The sequence below is a fragment of the Pleuronectes platessa genome, chromosome 1, assembly GCF_947347685.1.
Source record: "Pleuronectes platessa chromosome 1, fPlePla1.1, whole genome shotgun sequence".
In the NCBI taxonomy this organism is placed as follows: Eukaryota; Metazoa; Chordata; class Actinopteri; order Pleuronectiformes; family Pleuronectidae; genus Pleuronectes; species Pleuronectes platessa.
This window is the reverse complement of record NC_070626.1, coordinates 31,634,755-31,649,263: the sequence shown is the minus strand read 5'-3', so window position 1 is coordinate 31,649,263 and position 14,509 is coordinate 31,634,755. Positions and strand designations below refer to the sequence as shown.

The following is a 14,509-nucleotide window of genomic DNA, read 5'->3' as shown; positions in this document are numbered from 1 at the left end:
GGATGGAGGAGAGAAAGGAAGAAGGTAAAGAAGAAGGGAATCAGTGAAAGAATAAGAGAGGGAGAGGATTCACATTCTGTTTCATAACATTTAATCAGAAATGCATCAAATTCTCTGATGTCACATAGCTCACCTGAGCTGGACGAAGACACGCCCCCTACCCTGCCTCTGATTGGCTATAAGGCTTTAGCGTCAGGTATAAAGAGTGATGATTGGACCAGGTGAGGGTAAGGATTTCAAGATGAGCCAATCAGACGAAGGATGAAAAAATAAACATAATAGCCAACATCACCAGAAGATCTGGAATCTCCTCGTGTTTCCAAGTTGACGTCTTCGTCTTCTACTTGTCCGGCTCCTCTTCTTCATCCTGAGATGTTTGTGTTCTTCCAGTTTCACGTGTCAGCTCATGTCACACACAGGTTGTGATCTTAAAGTTTCTAAACATTATTATCTTATAAGTTCTCAAATAATAATTTCTCCGAACAAATGAATAGATATTGTTCAAATATTTAAAACACAGACATGACGTGTCGACTTCTGTCCAAGAGTCCAAACAGCCTGTGTTACAATAAAATGAGATGAGTTCAACTGTGACTGTCCATTTAGAGTTAAACTCTCAGTTCATGGCAGGAACTAATGTGACCAGTTGTTTCTACCCAGGTCAGTTACGGAGGAGCACCGGTGTGTGAGCTGTGACATCAGACTAATTCTCTCACACAAAGAATGAAGTGTTATTTTCTTAAACATCCAACAGAGTTTTTTTTATTGTTTGTCATCTTCAGAGTAAAAACATTAATTCATTTTATTACCGGCTGTTTTATTGTCAGATCTCTTTGAGCCTTTTTCTTGACAGAGTGAAAATGTTCCTTCATAAAGACAAATAGGAGAAGTGTGTGTCTGTGTGTGTGTGTGTGAGTCAGAAGCCTGTGTCTCAGATCAGTCTCATCCCTGATGCCTAGAGGAGTGTGCTGGTTTCGTTGGTCTGCGTCAGAAGGTCAGAAGGTCAGAAGGTCAGAAGGTGCTCTGCAGGAGACAGTGGCAGCCGCAGCCGGTGGGACACTCGTCCTGCTGGCGGAACCAGTCCATCATGTGACTGGTGTGTCCTCCGTGACCACAGCTCAGGCAGAAGTTGGAGGAGCCTCGCACGGCCACGTGACAGATGGCGCACTGGAAGGTCAGACGCTTGCAGACGGCGCACTGCGTCCCGCGGGCCTGACTGCGACAGTGACAGCAGTACAGCCCGAACTCTACAGGGGGGGGGGGGGGGGGCAGACAGAACAGCCGGAAGATTCATCACAAACAACTCGTGTTTACAGTTTACACATTTAGAAACTAATACTCCCGAAGTTTAGTGTCTCTTTAAAAATAAGGATCTCAGAATTATGACTTCTTATCTCATGAGTGATTCTGATCCGTTCACATCAGAATGACACAATGGAAACTGGGTCATGTGATGTAAACACCAAACCTGCTCCTGATCTTTTTTTTATTATATTAAAAGTGAGCTCCAATGGGGGGGAGCCAATAATTACATCTATCTGGAATATTTAGTAAAAATAAATATTTTTTTAGATTTCTTTACAAAAGAACATTTCATTTACTACGTATATTATTATTATAGTTATTTCAGACAGAGAAGGCGTCCATAGTTAAACGTTTAAAAAAGTTTAAAGTATAAAAAGTCGGCGGTGGAGCTGCAGAGTTGAGTGTGAGCGACAGAGCGTGAACGCACCGATGCCTTTGTGAGGTTCCGGCGGACAGGAAGCGAACTTGAGCACGTCGGCTTGTTTCTCCCGCAGACCCCAGCGGTACAGGATCTCACCGTAACACTTCTTAAAGTCGTCAAACTGCAGCGTGTTGGCCGGGTCCAGCAGCCTGCACAGGAAAAGGAAATGACATCACAGCTCTGTCAGTGAAACACCAGAGCATCCATAGATATATATATAAAGGCTAGATGTCTCGGCCAACGGAGTCGAACGTCCGCACATGGCGGCCATCTTGCCACAGGCGGCTCGCCCACACATAACATTGTGTTGGTAGTGATACGTACTTTTTTAATAAAATAAAATAAATAATTCTTGATGTATATTTGTAAAGGGAAATCTTGTACCTATTTTAGAACATTATTCTATTTTTTAGAAAATAACAATTATTCATAAGTATGCAGTGTCATAACTACATCTCTGAGGTTTATAACAAACCAACCTGAAAATTGAGCAAGTTATGGTTATTTAAAAAGTACGTACCACTACAACACAATGTTATGGGTGGGCGAGCCGCCTGTGGCAAGATGGCCGCCATGTGCGGACATTTGAATCCGTTGGCCGAGACATCTAGCATTTATATATATATCTATGCTGCCATGGCCCTCTGTGAAGATGGATGTCTGACCAGGAGGTGGCGCTCACCTCTTGTTCATGTCGTGCTGCTCTCGCTCTCGTTCCCGGGGGTCTGTGTACCCCGGGTTTCCATAGCGGCCGTCATCGGGGGAGGACTCCCCCCAGGGGTTCACGTGATCCGAGTCTCGACCTGAAAATAAAGTGTTTCAGTGGAGAAGATCTCAAACATGGTTCTGACTCCGTGTGCTCCTGGAGTCAGAACCATGACCTGCGGGTGGCGCTGTGGAGGCTCACCCGGGTTCCAGGTGGTCGTGGTGATGGAGTCCGAGGTGCTGGAGCAGGATCCGGAGGTGAGGGAGCCGGATGTGTAGCTGGGCTGTGACGACAACACACACTTTACGTCACTTCCTGTGTGAACAAAGTGTAGAGGCCTGCTACTGCCCCTCGTGCTAAGCTAGGCTAACAGTTTCCCCCTGCTTCCAGTCTTTGTGCTAAGCTAGGCTAAACGTGAGAGAAGAAACTAAAATCTCACAGATGAAATGTACGACAGACTTACGTATCGTGAGTGTTGGGGGGGGGACATGGTGGAGCGTGAAGGTTGGTGTCCGTACAGAGAGTAACAGTCTGGAGGCGGAGCCTGAGTTCTGAACACGCTGCAGAGCATCGCCAGAGTCTGAACGTCACTCATCCGACTGTAGTGATCCAGACTGAGAGCAGTGACACAAGAGTCCAGGTTTAAATCGATGATCACGACATTCATATTTCAGAGTAAATATTATCTGTAGCTGCAGGACTGACGTGTCTCAAATAAACAAACTCACAGAGTCTCCAGCAGGTGGCGTCCAAACGGGTGTCTGGCCCACGGGGTCTCAGTGTCCGGGTCGGAATCAGGACTCAGGTCCTGATTGGTCGCTGCAGACGCCAGAGCCCACACCTACAAAACCCAGACCGTGACTGACAGAAGAATTCAAACTGGAGGAGACGTCAGTTTCTAACTGTCCAGCTACTTTCACACCACCAGTTGAAATGTTCCTGTATTTGTAGATTTCTGAGAAATTTTCATCAGGAGGAAAGAAAAGAGTTTATGAAACAGATTAATGTTTCACCTTGGCCACGTCTCTGCGTCCAACTGCCAGCGCCGAGGCTGCGTTCTGCTGACACGTGTCCTGGATGTCGTTCACGTTCAGACTGAAGAGACATCACATAAGAATGAGTCAAACAGGAAATCAGAGAAGCGACGATGAGTCAGATTTTGAAACTCTTTGATGAATCATCAGCGTATGATTGATCTGTCAGTTGATTGATTGACGCATCGCTCTGGTGTCTCTCACATGTAGCTCTCTCCCAGAGCTTTGTGGACGGCCAGCAGACAGGAGATCTCCTGGATGATGACTTTCCCGGCCAGTTTGATTGGACGGTTGCCGTAGTCCGCCCCCTCGCGCTTCGTCTTGAACCGGCGGGATTTCTGATGGACGGACAAAGAGACGGGTGGGAGGAGGAGGAGGAGGGAGGGGGGGGAGAAGGAGAGCAGGTCCAGAGAAGACAAAGCACCACTTGATTAAAAGTGGCGTGATGACCAATTACTGACGGAAACGGTTCACACTGAGACACTGACTGACGGTGGCCCTGAGAGCTCAACACAACGCAACACAAATAACACAACTGTGTGAGAAGCGTCTGAGTAACGTAAACTCAACTTTCATTTCAACACTTTCAAAATGCTGAGATTGGTCAGAACAGCTGTTTGACAGGTTTGTCAAGCGGTGGCTCTCGACCCGTCTGGGGACACGTGATGTCAGTCCGTGTCTGAGCGCTCGCAGTGTGAACACACGTTAGTTTTTAGTTTATTATCTGAAGAATATGGAGCCAAATTATCTTTAACAGTGAAGTTAAAACAAACTGAAAGGCGACGATCACAGAAACACAGAAACTTACCTGCAGAGGTTAAAGGTTAGTGAACGTCAGGAGGCGGAGCCGACTTATTATGTGTACCTGCTGTCAACAGTATGTCCTGGATGATGCTAAGCTAACAGGGGAGATGCTACACGACGGAGCTTCAGGTCGATTCCCTGAGTGTTTCACTGCGTACTGAAGCTACAGGAGGTGAACATGTGACACGTGAGGGAACATGGAGATCGACAGATGAACATGTGACACGTGAGGGAACATGGAGGTCGACATGTGAACGTGTGACACGTGAGGGAACATGGAGGTCGACAGATGAACGTGTGACACGTGAGGGAACATGGAGGTCGACATGTGAACATGTGACACGTGAGGGAACGTGGAGGTCGACAAGTGAACATGTGACACGTGAGGGAACATGGAGGTCGACAGGTGAACGTGTGACACGTGAGGGAACATGGAGGTCGACAGGTGAACATGTGACACGTGAGGGAACATGGAGGTCGACAGATGAACGTGTGACACGTGAGGGAACATGGAGGTCGACAGATGAACGTGTGACACGTGAGGGAACATGGAGGTCGACAGATGAACGTGTGACACGTGAGGGAACGTGGAGGTCGACATGTGAACATGTGACACGTGAGGGAACGTGGAGGTCGACAGGTGAACATGTGACACGTGAGGGAACATGGAGGTCGACAGGTGAACGTGTGACACGTGAGGGAACATGGAGGTCGACAGGTGAACATGTGACACGTGAGGGAACATGGAGGTCGACAGGTGAACGTGTGACACGTGAGGGAACATGGAGGTCGACAGGTGAACATGTGACACGTGAGGGAACATGGAGGTCGACAGGTGAACGTGTGACACGTGAGGGAACATGGAGGTCGACAGGTGAACGTGTGACACGTGAGGGAACATGGAGGTCGACATGTGAACATGTGACACGTGAGGGAACATGGAGGTCGACAGGTGAACATGTGACACGTGAGGGAACATGGAGGTCGACATGTGAACATGTGACACGTGAGGAAACATGGAGGTCGACAGGTGAACATGTGACACGTGAGGGAACATGGAGGTCGACAGGTGAACGTGTGACACGTGAGGGAACATGGAGGTCGACAGGTGAACATGTGACACGTGAGGGAACATGGAGGTCGACATGTGAACATGTGACACGTGAGGAAACATGGAGGTCGACAGGTGAACATGTGACACGTGAGGAAACATGGAGGTCGACAGGTGAACATGTGACACGTGAGGGAACATGGAGGTCGACAGGTGAACATGTGACACGTGAGGGAACATTGAGGTCGACAGGTGAACATGTGACACGTGAGGGAACATGGAGGTCGACATGTGAACATGTGACACGTGAGGGAACATGGAGGTCGACAGGTGAACATGTGACACGTGAGGGAACATGGAGGTCGACAGGTGAACGTGTCTGTGACTTTGAATCCTCTCTGAAGAACAGATGATTTCATCTGGTTCATCTTTACAAAGAGACTTTTTAAATTTCTGTTTCAGCTCAAAAAACAGCTGCTTCACAGACTCAGAGTTTGACTAAGAAATCTGACCTGATAAGAATGTTTTTATTGTAAACTTTTTAATTGAACTGAAACTAACAAGTCATAATTTTACACTGTGTGGGACTAAGATCATTTTATTCAGTGTGTGTGTGTGTGTGTGTGTGTGTGTGTGTGTGTGTGTGTGTTGTCAGCAGGACGATCAGATCTCGTGGGTGAAGAGAGAACTCAATGATATCGGTGCAGATCTGGATCCAGGACTTGTTTCACCTCTTTCAACATTTGTCATGATTTGTGTTTCAGGGACTTTTGATCCAGGTATGAGATCTACTGACTTTAGAGAGTTGATGTGTTTGAGTCTGATTCTAAGCGGCAGAACAGATGTTATGACATCACACATATTAACACATAGGTTCACTGGGTCATGTGTTAGTCAGAGGGACGTCAGCCAATTAGCGACATGCAAACTGCAGGTTAGAATCCCAGCACTGTGATGAGGAGCAGGAGGGGTGAGAGGACAGAGGGGTGAGCTGGTGGTTGGATGGAGGGACAGAGGCTCAGTACCGGCCAATCGTGGAGGGTTTGGACAGACCAGCGGCGGGAGGCAGAGATTGGGAGCTTCTGATTGGAGGAGAGTGAGAAGTAGGAGTGTCCCACAACAGCATCACAAGGTGATTGGTCGGAGGAAAAAATAAATAAAAGTGAAAATAAAAAAAAAAGCCGTCAGGGAGACAGAGACGGGACGGTCACACAGAAACAGCAGGTGTCAGCATCTGAAGACATCTCTCCACATTCCCAGGCCCCCTGAACTACCCGTCGGCTCAGGCTACTCCCTGGGAATGTGTGAGTGAAAGACACAGAGCTTCACATGATGCCTGGGTCGGAAAACCACAACCTGCTTTTTGTACGGAAGTTATTTTATGATAAATACCCGAGTGAGAACAAAACTAACTCAAGTTGTGATCAATGTCATTATTATACGTCTCAGCTCTAAACACGTTTGTGTCTCAGGCTTCAGATGAGAACGTCCATGACACTTTAAGACTTCTTTATCTATTTGTCTTTCTGAGTCACATGACGGTAGCTCCTGGTATTTATCAGCTCCAGAGAGAATCAGCAGTGATGGAGAGAAGACGATGCTCAGAAAAAACACTTCATTTGGTCTTTCACAGATATCAAAGTGAAATGTTTTCATGTTTATTTTATATATTATGTTTATTTTCTTGATTTCTACATATATGGTTGTATTTGTGTTGTCTAAACTCAATCACTTTAACTATTAAATATTGTTTCAGGGAAATAATCAAATAGAATAGAAGGAGCTTTTCTTATGTTTGGGAACAGTTTGTCTTTTCAGGACTTTTTTAAAGACAAAACAAACCAATCAGTTTATTGACAAACTAAATAAGATCAACCAATAACACTAATCAACCCTGAGTTTGTGTTTATCAGACTCATCAGAGGTTGGATTGGTTTTGTGCTCACTCACTGGTTTCGTCTTCAATGAGCTTCTGTACGTGTTAATGACACAAACACTCAGCAAACATCAAAAACTGTCAGGCAACATGTACAGAGAGTGTGTGTGTGTGTGTGTGTGTGTGTGTGTGTGTGTGTGTGTGTGTGTCTCACCCGTTCTTTATAGTAAAAGGACGAGATGGAGACAGTGTCTTTATCAGAGCGGGTCGGGCTGCCGCTGTACAGCCGCAGCGTGCTCTGAGACTCTGAACGCATCTTCATCGGCGTCAACACGCCGCTGTGATAGGCCGATAGAGCTGAAAGAGACCTGCACACACACACACACACACACACACACACAAACACACACACATGTTCAATGTAAACACAAACACCTGCACTCAGCTTTACACGAGAGAAGATCAACTTCACTGGTTCATTTATTTATTTGTCTATTTATTAAGTAATTCATTGTGACCTGGGGGTGGGCTCGGTGGGCGGGGCAGAGCGGTGCATGGTGATTGGTCGGGTGAAGTACATCAGACAGCCGGTGCCACAGAAGCGAGCGCCGGAGGTCCGAGGGAACGGGATGTTGGCGTCCTGGAAAACAAAAGATCATTTCCTGAACACACAACGAGGAGAGGAGGCCACAGAGAGTCGAGGTTCAGATCCTCAGTCTGCTGTGGTACAGTACGTGTTTCTGTGGTTCTACTGGTTGGAAATTTACTGACTGGATCCTTGAAGACATTTGTTTTGCTTATGATCAGTTAGTTGAATCAGTTTATCTTCAACGTTGAGTCTCTCAGGTGCTTAAAGGACGTCTGTTACCTGATAGGAACCGTACGTGTTGGTGACTCGAGGAAACGCCTGCAGGGCCGGAGTGACAGGGTTGGAGAGGACGAAGGGCCCGGAGGGGGGGCCGTCTTCCTGCGTCTGAGGGAGGACACAGGGGACACACAGAGAGAGGGGGACATCATGGAGACAGAGACAAGGGATCAAACTGCTGATCTGTCCTATCGTTACCACAAACCTGGGAGAGGAGACTTTTATTATTTTCCCTAGACTCTTTTGTCATGTAATTAAACACTGTGTGTGTGTGTGTGTGTCTGTGTGTGGTGTGCGTGTGTCTGTGTGTGGTGTGCGTGTGTGTCTGTGTGTCTCACCATGTCGGACTCCAGGCAGGACACCAGCTGTCGGACACACGGCTCCAGACAGTTCTGGTTCCTCTTCACTTTCTGAAGAGACGTGTCCGTCAGGATCTGAGCAGAGACAATCACACGTCTGAACTCAAGGTCAAAGGTCAACTTCTGATTATATCTGTTTATTCTGGAGACGAATAAAAACATCCAGATGAAAACTGAAATATTGATGAACAATTAATGAATACTTTGAGTTACACTTTCTCACGGCAGACATGTTGAACTGTCAAACACAGAAACAACCAATCACAAGAGAACATGTTAATAACATGTTCTCATCACATTCCAGTGTGTATCAGAATCGTGTTTTCACATTGTGCTGTGGTGTGTTCAGGAACCTTCTGGATCTTGGTCCTCATGGCCGAGGGGATGGTGGTTGGAGAGACGAACTGGAAGGTCGGGGCAGCGTTGTTGGGATACTGGGCGGGAAACTTCACCACCAGGTGAACCTGATGGCTGCCGAAGTGAGCCGACACCACACAGCTGCAGTTCACCGCGTCCATCTGCCACATAAGAATATAAAAGGTTTGTGTCTGATCGCACCAGGTCCCAGACGGACTCCACCACAGAGCTCAGACCTGCAGCTCGTTACTGACGATCACAGGCTTGAATCAAATCTCTGAATTAACTTTCCTCTGATGAAAAACAGAAGTCTGTGAGATGTTGTGGTCTCACCTCCACGTTGACGTTCCTGATCTGCAGGTTGACCAGAGAGAACTCCTGCTGCAGCGTCTGAGGGAGACCTGAACCCAGCACCGAGTCCTGACGAGCCCCGGAGCCCAGAGAGCCGCCCGAGTCTGAGGACACACAAACTCAGTTACCTCTGGTGATGAGGATGATCGGCTTCATGGTTTGATTCATATTTTTACAGTTTGAACATTCAAAATCTAAACCTCTGTGATGTGTGTTGAACACATGGTGGCGCTGTGGCTCTAAATGTGGGTGAACGGTAGAGAAGTGAACTTGATCAGACTCAACCGATGTGTCAGTGAACGCCTCGTTGTCTCACCCTGCAGGTTTCCAGCTGCAGCAGCGACACTGTGTTGACTCTCTGGCTCCTGAGAGGACAAAGACTTCTCTGACTCCACCGTCAGAGACATGTCCTCCATCTGGTCCTCAACCACATCACTGACACACAGCTGCACAACAACAACAACAATCATCAGGACAACGTGAGGACAACAGGTCCAGGAACTCGTCTCTCTGAACACTGACCCTCTGCAGCTGAGGATCCACCCTCCATATCCTCAGGGTCTGATCTCTGGACCATGTGACCAGCTGGTAATCCTTGGAGCCTGAGCCAACAACAACAACAACAACAACAACAACAACAACATGAGAAACAGCTTCCCAGCACAGACTTGATGAAGCTGATCCTCAAATTAGAGAGAGACTAAACAACATTTTTGAGTTGAACAGTTTAATATTCATACATTTATCATTTGATTTTAAATCGTAATCTTGTTCTTTAATGGAACCGTTAGCTTAGCTTAGCACAAAACGTGTCACCTTCTTTCTGAGGCCGCCAGCGGAACTCGAGCACGACATCATCGTGTCCCACGAAGGCGTGGACCGGACTGTTGAGGTCGAGCGTGCTCCACAGTAACAGACTGTTCTCTCTCCTCAGCTGAGGAACCATCACTGTGACCAGACCGTTAGAGAACGGCTGAGAACACACACACACACATACACACGCAACACACACACAACACACAATAATCAACTTTAATAATGATTTGTTGCAGCCACACATGAAATAGTTAAAGGTTAAACAATCCACCGCAGCTGATGTTGTTCGATTTGACTGACTGTTTAAAACCTCCCAGATTTATTAGCTTATTATTAATAAATTAAATATAACTGCTGCAGGTTTGATACAGTGTAATCGCTCCAGGTGACTGCAGCTTTGTATAAATGCTTTCAGACATGAACTGAGGTCCTCACATGTTCCTGATATGTTCCTGTCATGTTCTGCAGGTTCTCTATGTGAGAACAAATGTCTGAGTCAGTGTCTCTGGACATGTTCTGGATCTTCTCCTGCAGCCTCCTGGTAAAATGTGTGTAACATGTCAGAGTCCATGTGAGGAACCAGCAGGACAATGTGTGGAAGCTTCCCAGAGAGCGAGTGGAAGTGTGGACGAGGTTTCTAACACGTGACGGACGATCTGCTGCTTCTTCTTCACATGAGAAACACAAACAGCAGAAAATGTCCAGACACTATTTTGCTGAGTTCATGTCTGAAAACTGAAATCTTTCCTCTGTTTCTGTGAAGTCAGGCCTCAGTGTATGTTGCTCTCATGTTAGTCTCAGGTGGAGCCGACTCACCGTGTACCGGGCCTTCCACACCGGCACCTGACACGGCAGGATGTTCAGGTACTTCCTGGGCTGTCGGTAATCCCAGAACTAAACACACACACGAAACAGGAGCAAAAACAGAAAATCCACACAGACATTAAGGACCTCAGGGCTCATGTTTCAGAGCTTGGTCTTTGAATGTTAGGATGTCTCAGCCTGGCGTCGCTCGGCCTTCATCTCTCTCTCTAATCAGAGTGAATAACGGGACTCGTCTCACCCTCACGGAGTTGTCCTGACTCGACGTGGCCAAGACGAACTCGTTGTCCGGATGCCAGTCGAGGCCGTGGATCTTGGACAGGTGAGCTGCCAGGTACTCTGCCGCCGTGTTCGGCTTCTGTTCACAGGAATCGTTTGATAAATAACACACACACACACACACAGACACACACAGACACACACAGCTCACGGGTTTCAGATGTAACCAGTTGAAATCAGTCACTCACTCTTTTATCCCAGATCCGCACGTCTCCATCGTGACTTGAAGCCAGCAGGTTCGGGTTCTTCTTGTTCCACTTCACCTGAGACGCTCCGGCTGCAAACACCACGAGAACAAAGAGAAGCTTCACAAAACATCGAGTTTACTTTCTTTTCTTTGTTCGTCAGTTTGTCAAGTTTCAATTTCAGTTAAATAAAGAATGTTTTAATAAATACGGACGAAAACATTTGAGAAAATATAACAACTCGTGTTTGAGGCCAGAGGATCAATGCTTTCTTTTTGTTTCAGTTTATTTCTACGATTTTCAAGTGGTCATTCAGTGACGCGTTCAAGGACACTCCGACATTTGAACTGTCACGTGACAGGACCGATCCCTGTCGTCTAAGATCCAGAAAAACGACAACAGTGTTTGTTTGGAGTATTATTCTTAATGATGCATTCAAAGCCTCTCGGATGTGTCAGTTTTATGACTCTTTAAGCTCTGTTTCTCATTGAAAGTGGAACTCGGTCTGGTTCTTTAAACACTCACCGACCGCAGACAGCGCCACCGTGGGTTTCCGAGTGTCTCTGTGGAGTCGAGCACAGACACAGACGCCATGTTTACGGATGAGTCCACCGAGCCCAGAGATACCGGGGGGGGGGGGGGGGGCAACAGACAAATCTCAACTCTGTGGGGTTCTAACAAACAATCATATTTAAATATTTAAATATAAAAGCTCTTATCAAATTCAGTTTGCTCTGACCTGGTGTCCCAGATGTAGATGTAAGTGTCCACGGAGCTGGTGACCAGGAACTCCGGTTCAAACCATGACCAGTCCAGATCACTGCGGGGGGGGGGGAGACATCACAGAGTCAGTGAACACATCACGGTGAGTCCAGACTGCAGAGAGGTGCGTTTGATTCAACAGTGGTTACCTGATGACCCGGGTGTGTCCCTGCAGGGAGGTGTGAACTTCTCCACAGCCCCCCCTCCACGAGTACAGATCCACACGCTGGTTACTCTGCACACACACAAACACACACAAACACACACACACGTTTTAGTCACTTTCAGATTTTCTTGACTTCAGAACTCTTCAGGAGCGTTTGTCGAACTCACCGAGGCGGCGAAAACGTGCGACTCTGACTTGTGGGGGTTCCACTGGACCGTCCCCACGTCCCACTTGCTCTGTCGACCGATCTTCCGAGGAGGTTCTGACGGAGCCTCCAGATTCACCATGTACAGGAACCGCCGGCTGAAGAACAGGAACAACCGTTTACACACATCCAGTCCCAGAGCAGCAGGAGGATTCAGACCGACTGCAGTCGTTACACAACTTTCACTGCGAAGAAATCTAAAGTAATCTGAAGTAATCTGAAGTATTCTGCTCCTCAAAACCTTTAACTGTATATTGAACAGTGACGTCTAAACTGAGAATGCTTGTCCCCATAGTGAAGAACTGTGCTGCGTTCAGGGGCCTGAACTCACCCGGACAGCACAGCATGAGAGCCCAGGCAGTCCACGGACATGGCGGTGGCCTGAAGAAGAAGAAAAAGAAAAAGAAGAAGAAGAAGAAGAAGAAGAAGAAGAAGAAGAAGGTTGATCTGAACGTTACAGATTATTTATATAGTTTATATTTTATTCATCTCAGGACATTCAATGATATATTTGTATTAGTCTCAATATCAGTTTTGATAACGAAGACACTTTTATCCATGGTCTCTGTCGATACTTCACACAAACAATCAGAAAGAGTTTTCACCTCCTTCACTTCTTTAAACTCAGTGTTTGGTCTGACGCCACCTTCAGGAAACTGATGGTATTGTTGACCAAACGATCAATAATCAACGATGGTTATTAAGAATCTATCTGTTATTTTCCATTTACTAAGATTCAAAGCAGATCAATAGTCAGACAGTGAACCATCTCTCTTTTCTGTCAGTCAACTAATCAATTAATAATAAAGAAGTTGCAAATCAATTCATTATAATAACTCGTTGATCATTCGAGTCAAAGTTTCAGAAAAGTGAAAAACAAACTGTGAATTTCTTCGATTGTTCAAGAAATCGTCCGGACTTTCGTATGCGTCTTCCAGATTTAGGATTAAACTAACAACTGATTAATAATCATTAATCAAATCGTTTTAACATGACTCGTCATTAATAAATGAAGTGATGAGAGTTGTTGGTTTATTTTGTCTCAACATTAAAGTTCTGTACTTGATGGAGGTAAAAGTGTTTCATGAACATTTGGACGGTTAATGAACTCTGGTTGTTGATTGGTTGATCGATTGATTATTAATGTTATTCAGTCGGAACTCATTTACTCTAATTCACGATAAACAGGTTTCTACCTCGTCAGTAACTTAACTTCTGATAAGTCGATTAAAGTCGGTTCACACCTGATCGAAGAATCGCGGTGTAAACTGGGAGTTGTAGTTTGTTTTTTTTACGTTGTTTAACGTGACTTATGCGCACGGAGTTTTCCGCCATTAAACCTTTCGGTCCTCGTGCTGACCCGGAGCTTCGGAGCTGAAATACCTGAGCATCGCGAAACTCCACCACCACATTCTCACTGCTCCAGCGAGCCGCCATCTTCCTCCTTCTGCTACCGTCAACACAGCGTCACGTGACCACGGGGACCCGTCACGCTGCATTCACGGTCTGTTGGAAAGAAACAGAAAGGAAACTGATGAACGACATGATACGCATTAAATTTTGATTCCGCAGTTCACAGCAATTTTGACTTTTTATGTAAAATCCAAGAACTAATCTCTAAAAAGGATTAACAGAAATTTCCGCCGAAAAAATTAAAATAAAATAATATGAAAACAATCTACATTATTAAGACTTTACTGAACATTTTGAAATAGTCAAGTTCAATACTCAATAAAAACTCACAAAAATGAATATACTTTTTTTGGGGATATCTAAGAAAGACACTAAACATATACAAATACATGACGTCATTATGCATTTAAAGCATTTCTGTTTTTAATATTGTTTCTAAACGCATTTGTAATTATGGAACATTTCTTTTTCGTTACTTTCTAATGTTATTGATCAACTACACCATAACAACGCATTTAATGTTACAATCAGACCACATGTCTTTACATTAAACTGAACTACTGAACATTAAATGTCAAACAAAAAACAAGAAAGATATAAAATACAAATCAGTTGAGAAATATTTGCAAAACGAGAAACAATAACTATATTTGTGTGACTTTTTTGTGTCAGATTTCCGACACGAATGACGCATTCTTGAATTCTTCCGGTCACGGGACATGGCGGTGCCGT

The 14,509-nt window shown here is 45.7% G+C and overlaps 1 protein-coding gene across 2 annotated transcripts; it reads right to left on the bottom strand.

Moving 5' to 3' along the window:
- Positions 1 to 74: 74 nt before the first annotated feature.
- On the bottom strand, positions 75 to 13,844 carry wdr59 (WD repeat domain 59). 2 transcript variants are annotated; one of them, XM_053427998.1, is made up of 27 exons: positions 13,748 to 13,844; positions 12,696 to 12,745; positions 12,327 to 12,462; positions 12,143 to 12,228; positions 11,971 to 12,051; positions 11,757 to 11,794; positions 11,235 to 11,323; positions 11,009 to 11,125; positions 10,762 to 10,839; positions 9,946 to 10,102; positions 9,652 to 9,731; positions 9,446 to 9,575; positions 9,112 to 9,233; positions 8,775 to 8,939; positions 8,401 to 8,496; positions 8,066 to 8,170; positions 7,716 to 7,837; positions 7,412 to 7,565; positions 6,347 to 6,403; positions 3,671 to 3,804; positions 3,446 to 3,527; positions 3,161 to 3,273; positions 2,896 to 3,046; positions 2,634 to 2,715; positions 2,409 to 2,529; positions 1,733 to 1,875; positions 75 to 1,247 (listed from the first exon to the last, which is right to left on the bottom strand). In XM_053427998.1, the coding sequence occupies exons 1-27, from the start codon at positions 13,799 to 13,801 to the stop codon at positions 1,012 to 1,014; spliced, it is 2,979 nt and encodes a 992-aa protein (XP_053283973.1). In that variant the 5' UTR covers positions 13,802 to 13,844; the 3' UTR covers positions 75 to 1,011. The 2 variants fall into 2 exon arrangements, with proteins under 2 accessions (XP_053283973.1, XP_053283976.1); XM_053428001.1 differs by lacking the exon at positions 6,347 to 6,403.
- Positions 13,845 to 14,509: the final 665 nt, after the last annotated feature.

Coding starts and splice junctions, on each gene's coding strand:
- wdr59 (XM_053427998.1), bottom strand. CDS start 13,801: ATGGCGGCTCGCTGGAGCAGTGAGAATGTGGTGGTGGAGTTTCGCGAT. Junction 8,940..9,111: donor TCAGGAACGTCAACGTGGAG/GTGAGACCACAA, acceptor CTTATGTGGCAG/ATGGACGCGGTGAACTGCAG. Junction 3,274..3,445: donor GACGCAGAGACGTGGCCAAG/GTGAAACATTAA, acceptor TGGGTTTTGTAG/GTGTGGGCTCTGGCGTCTGC.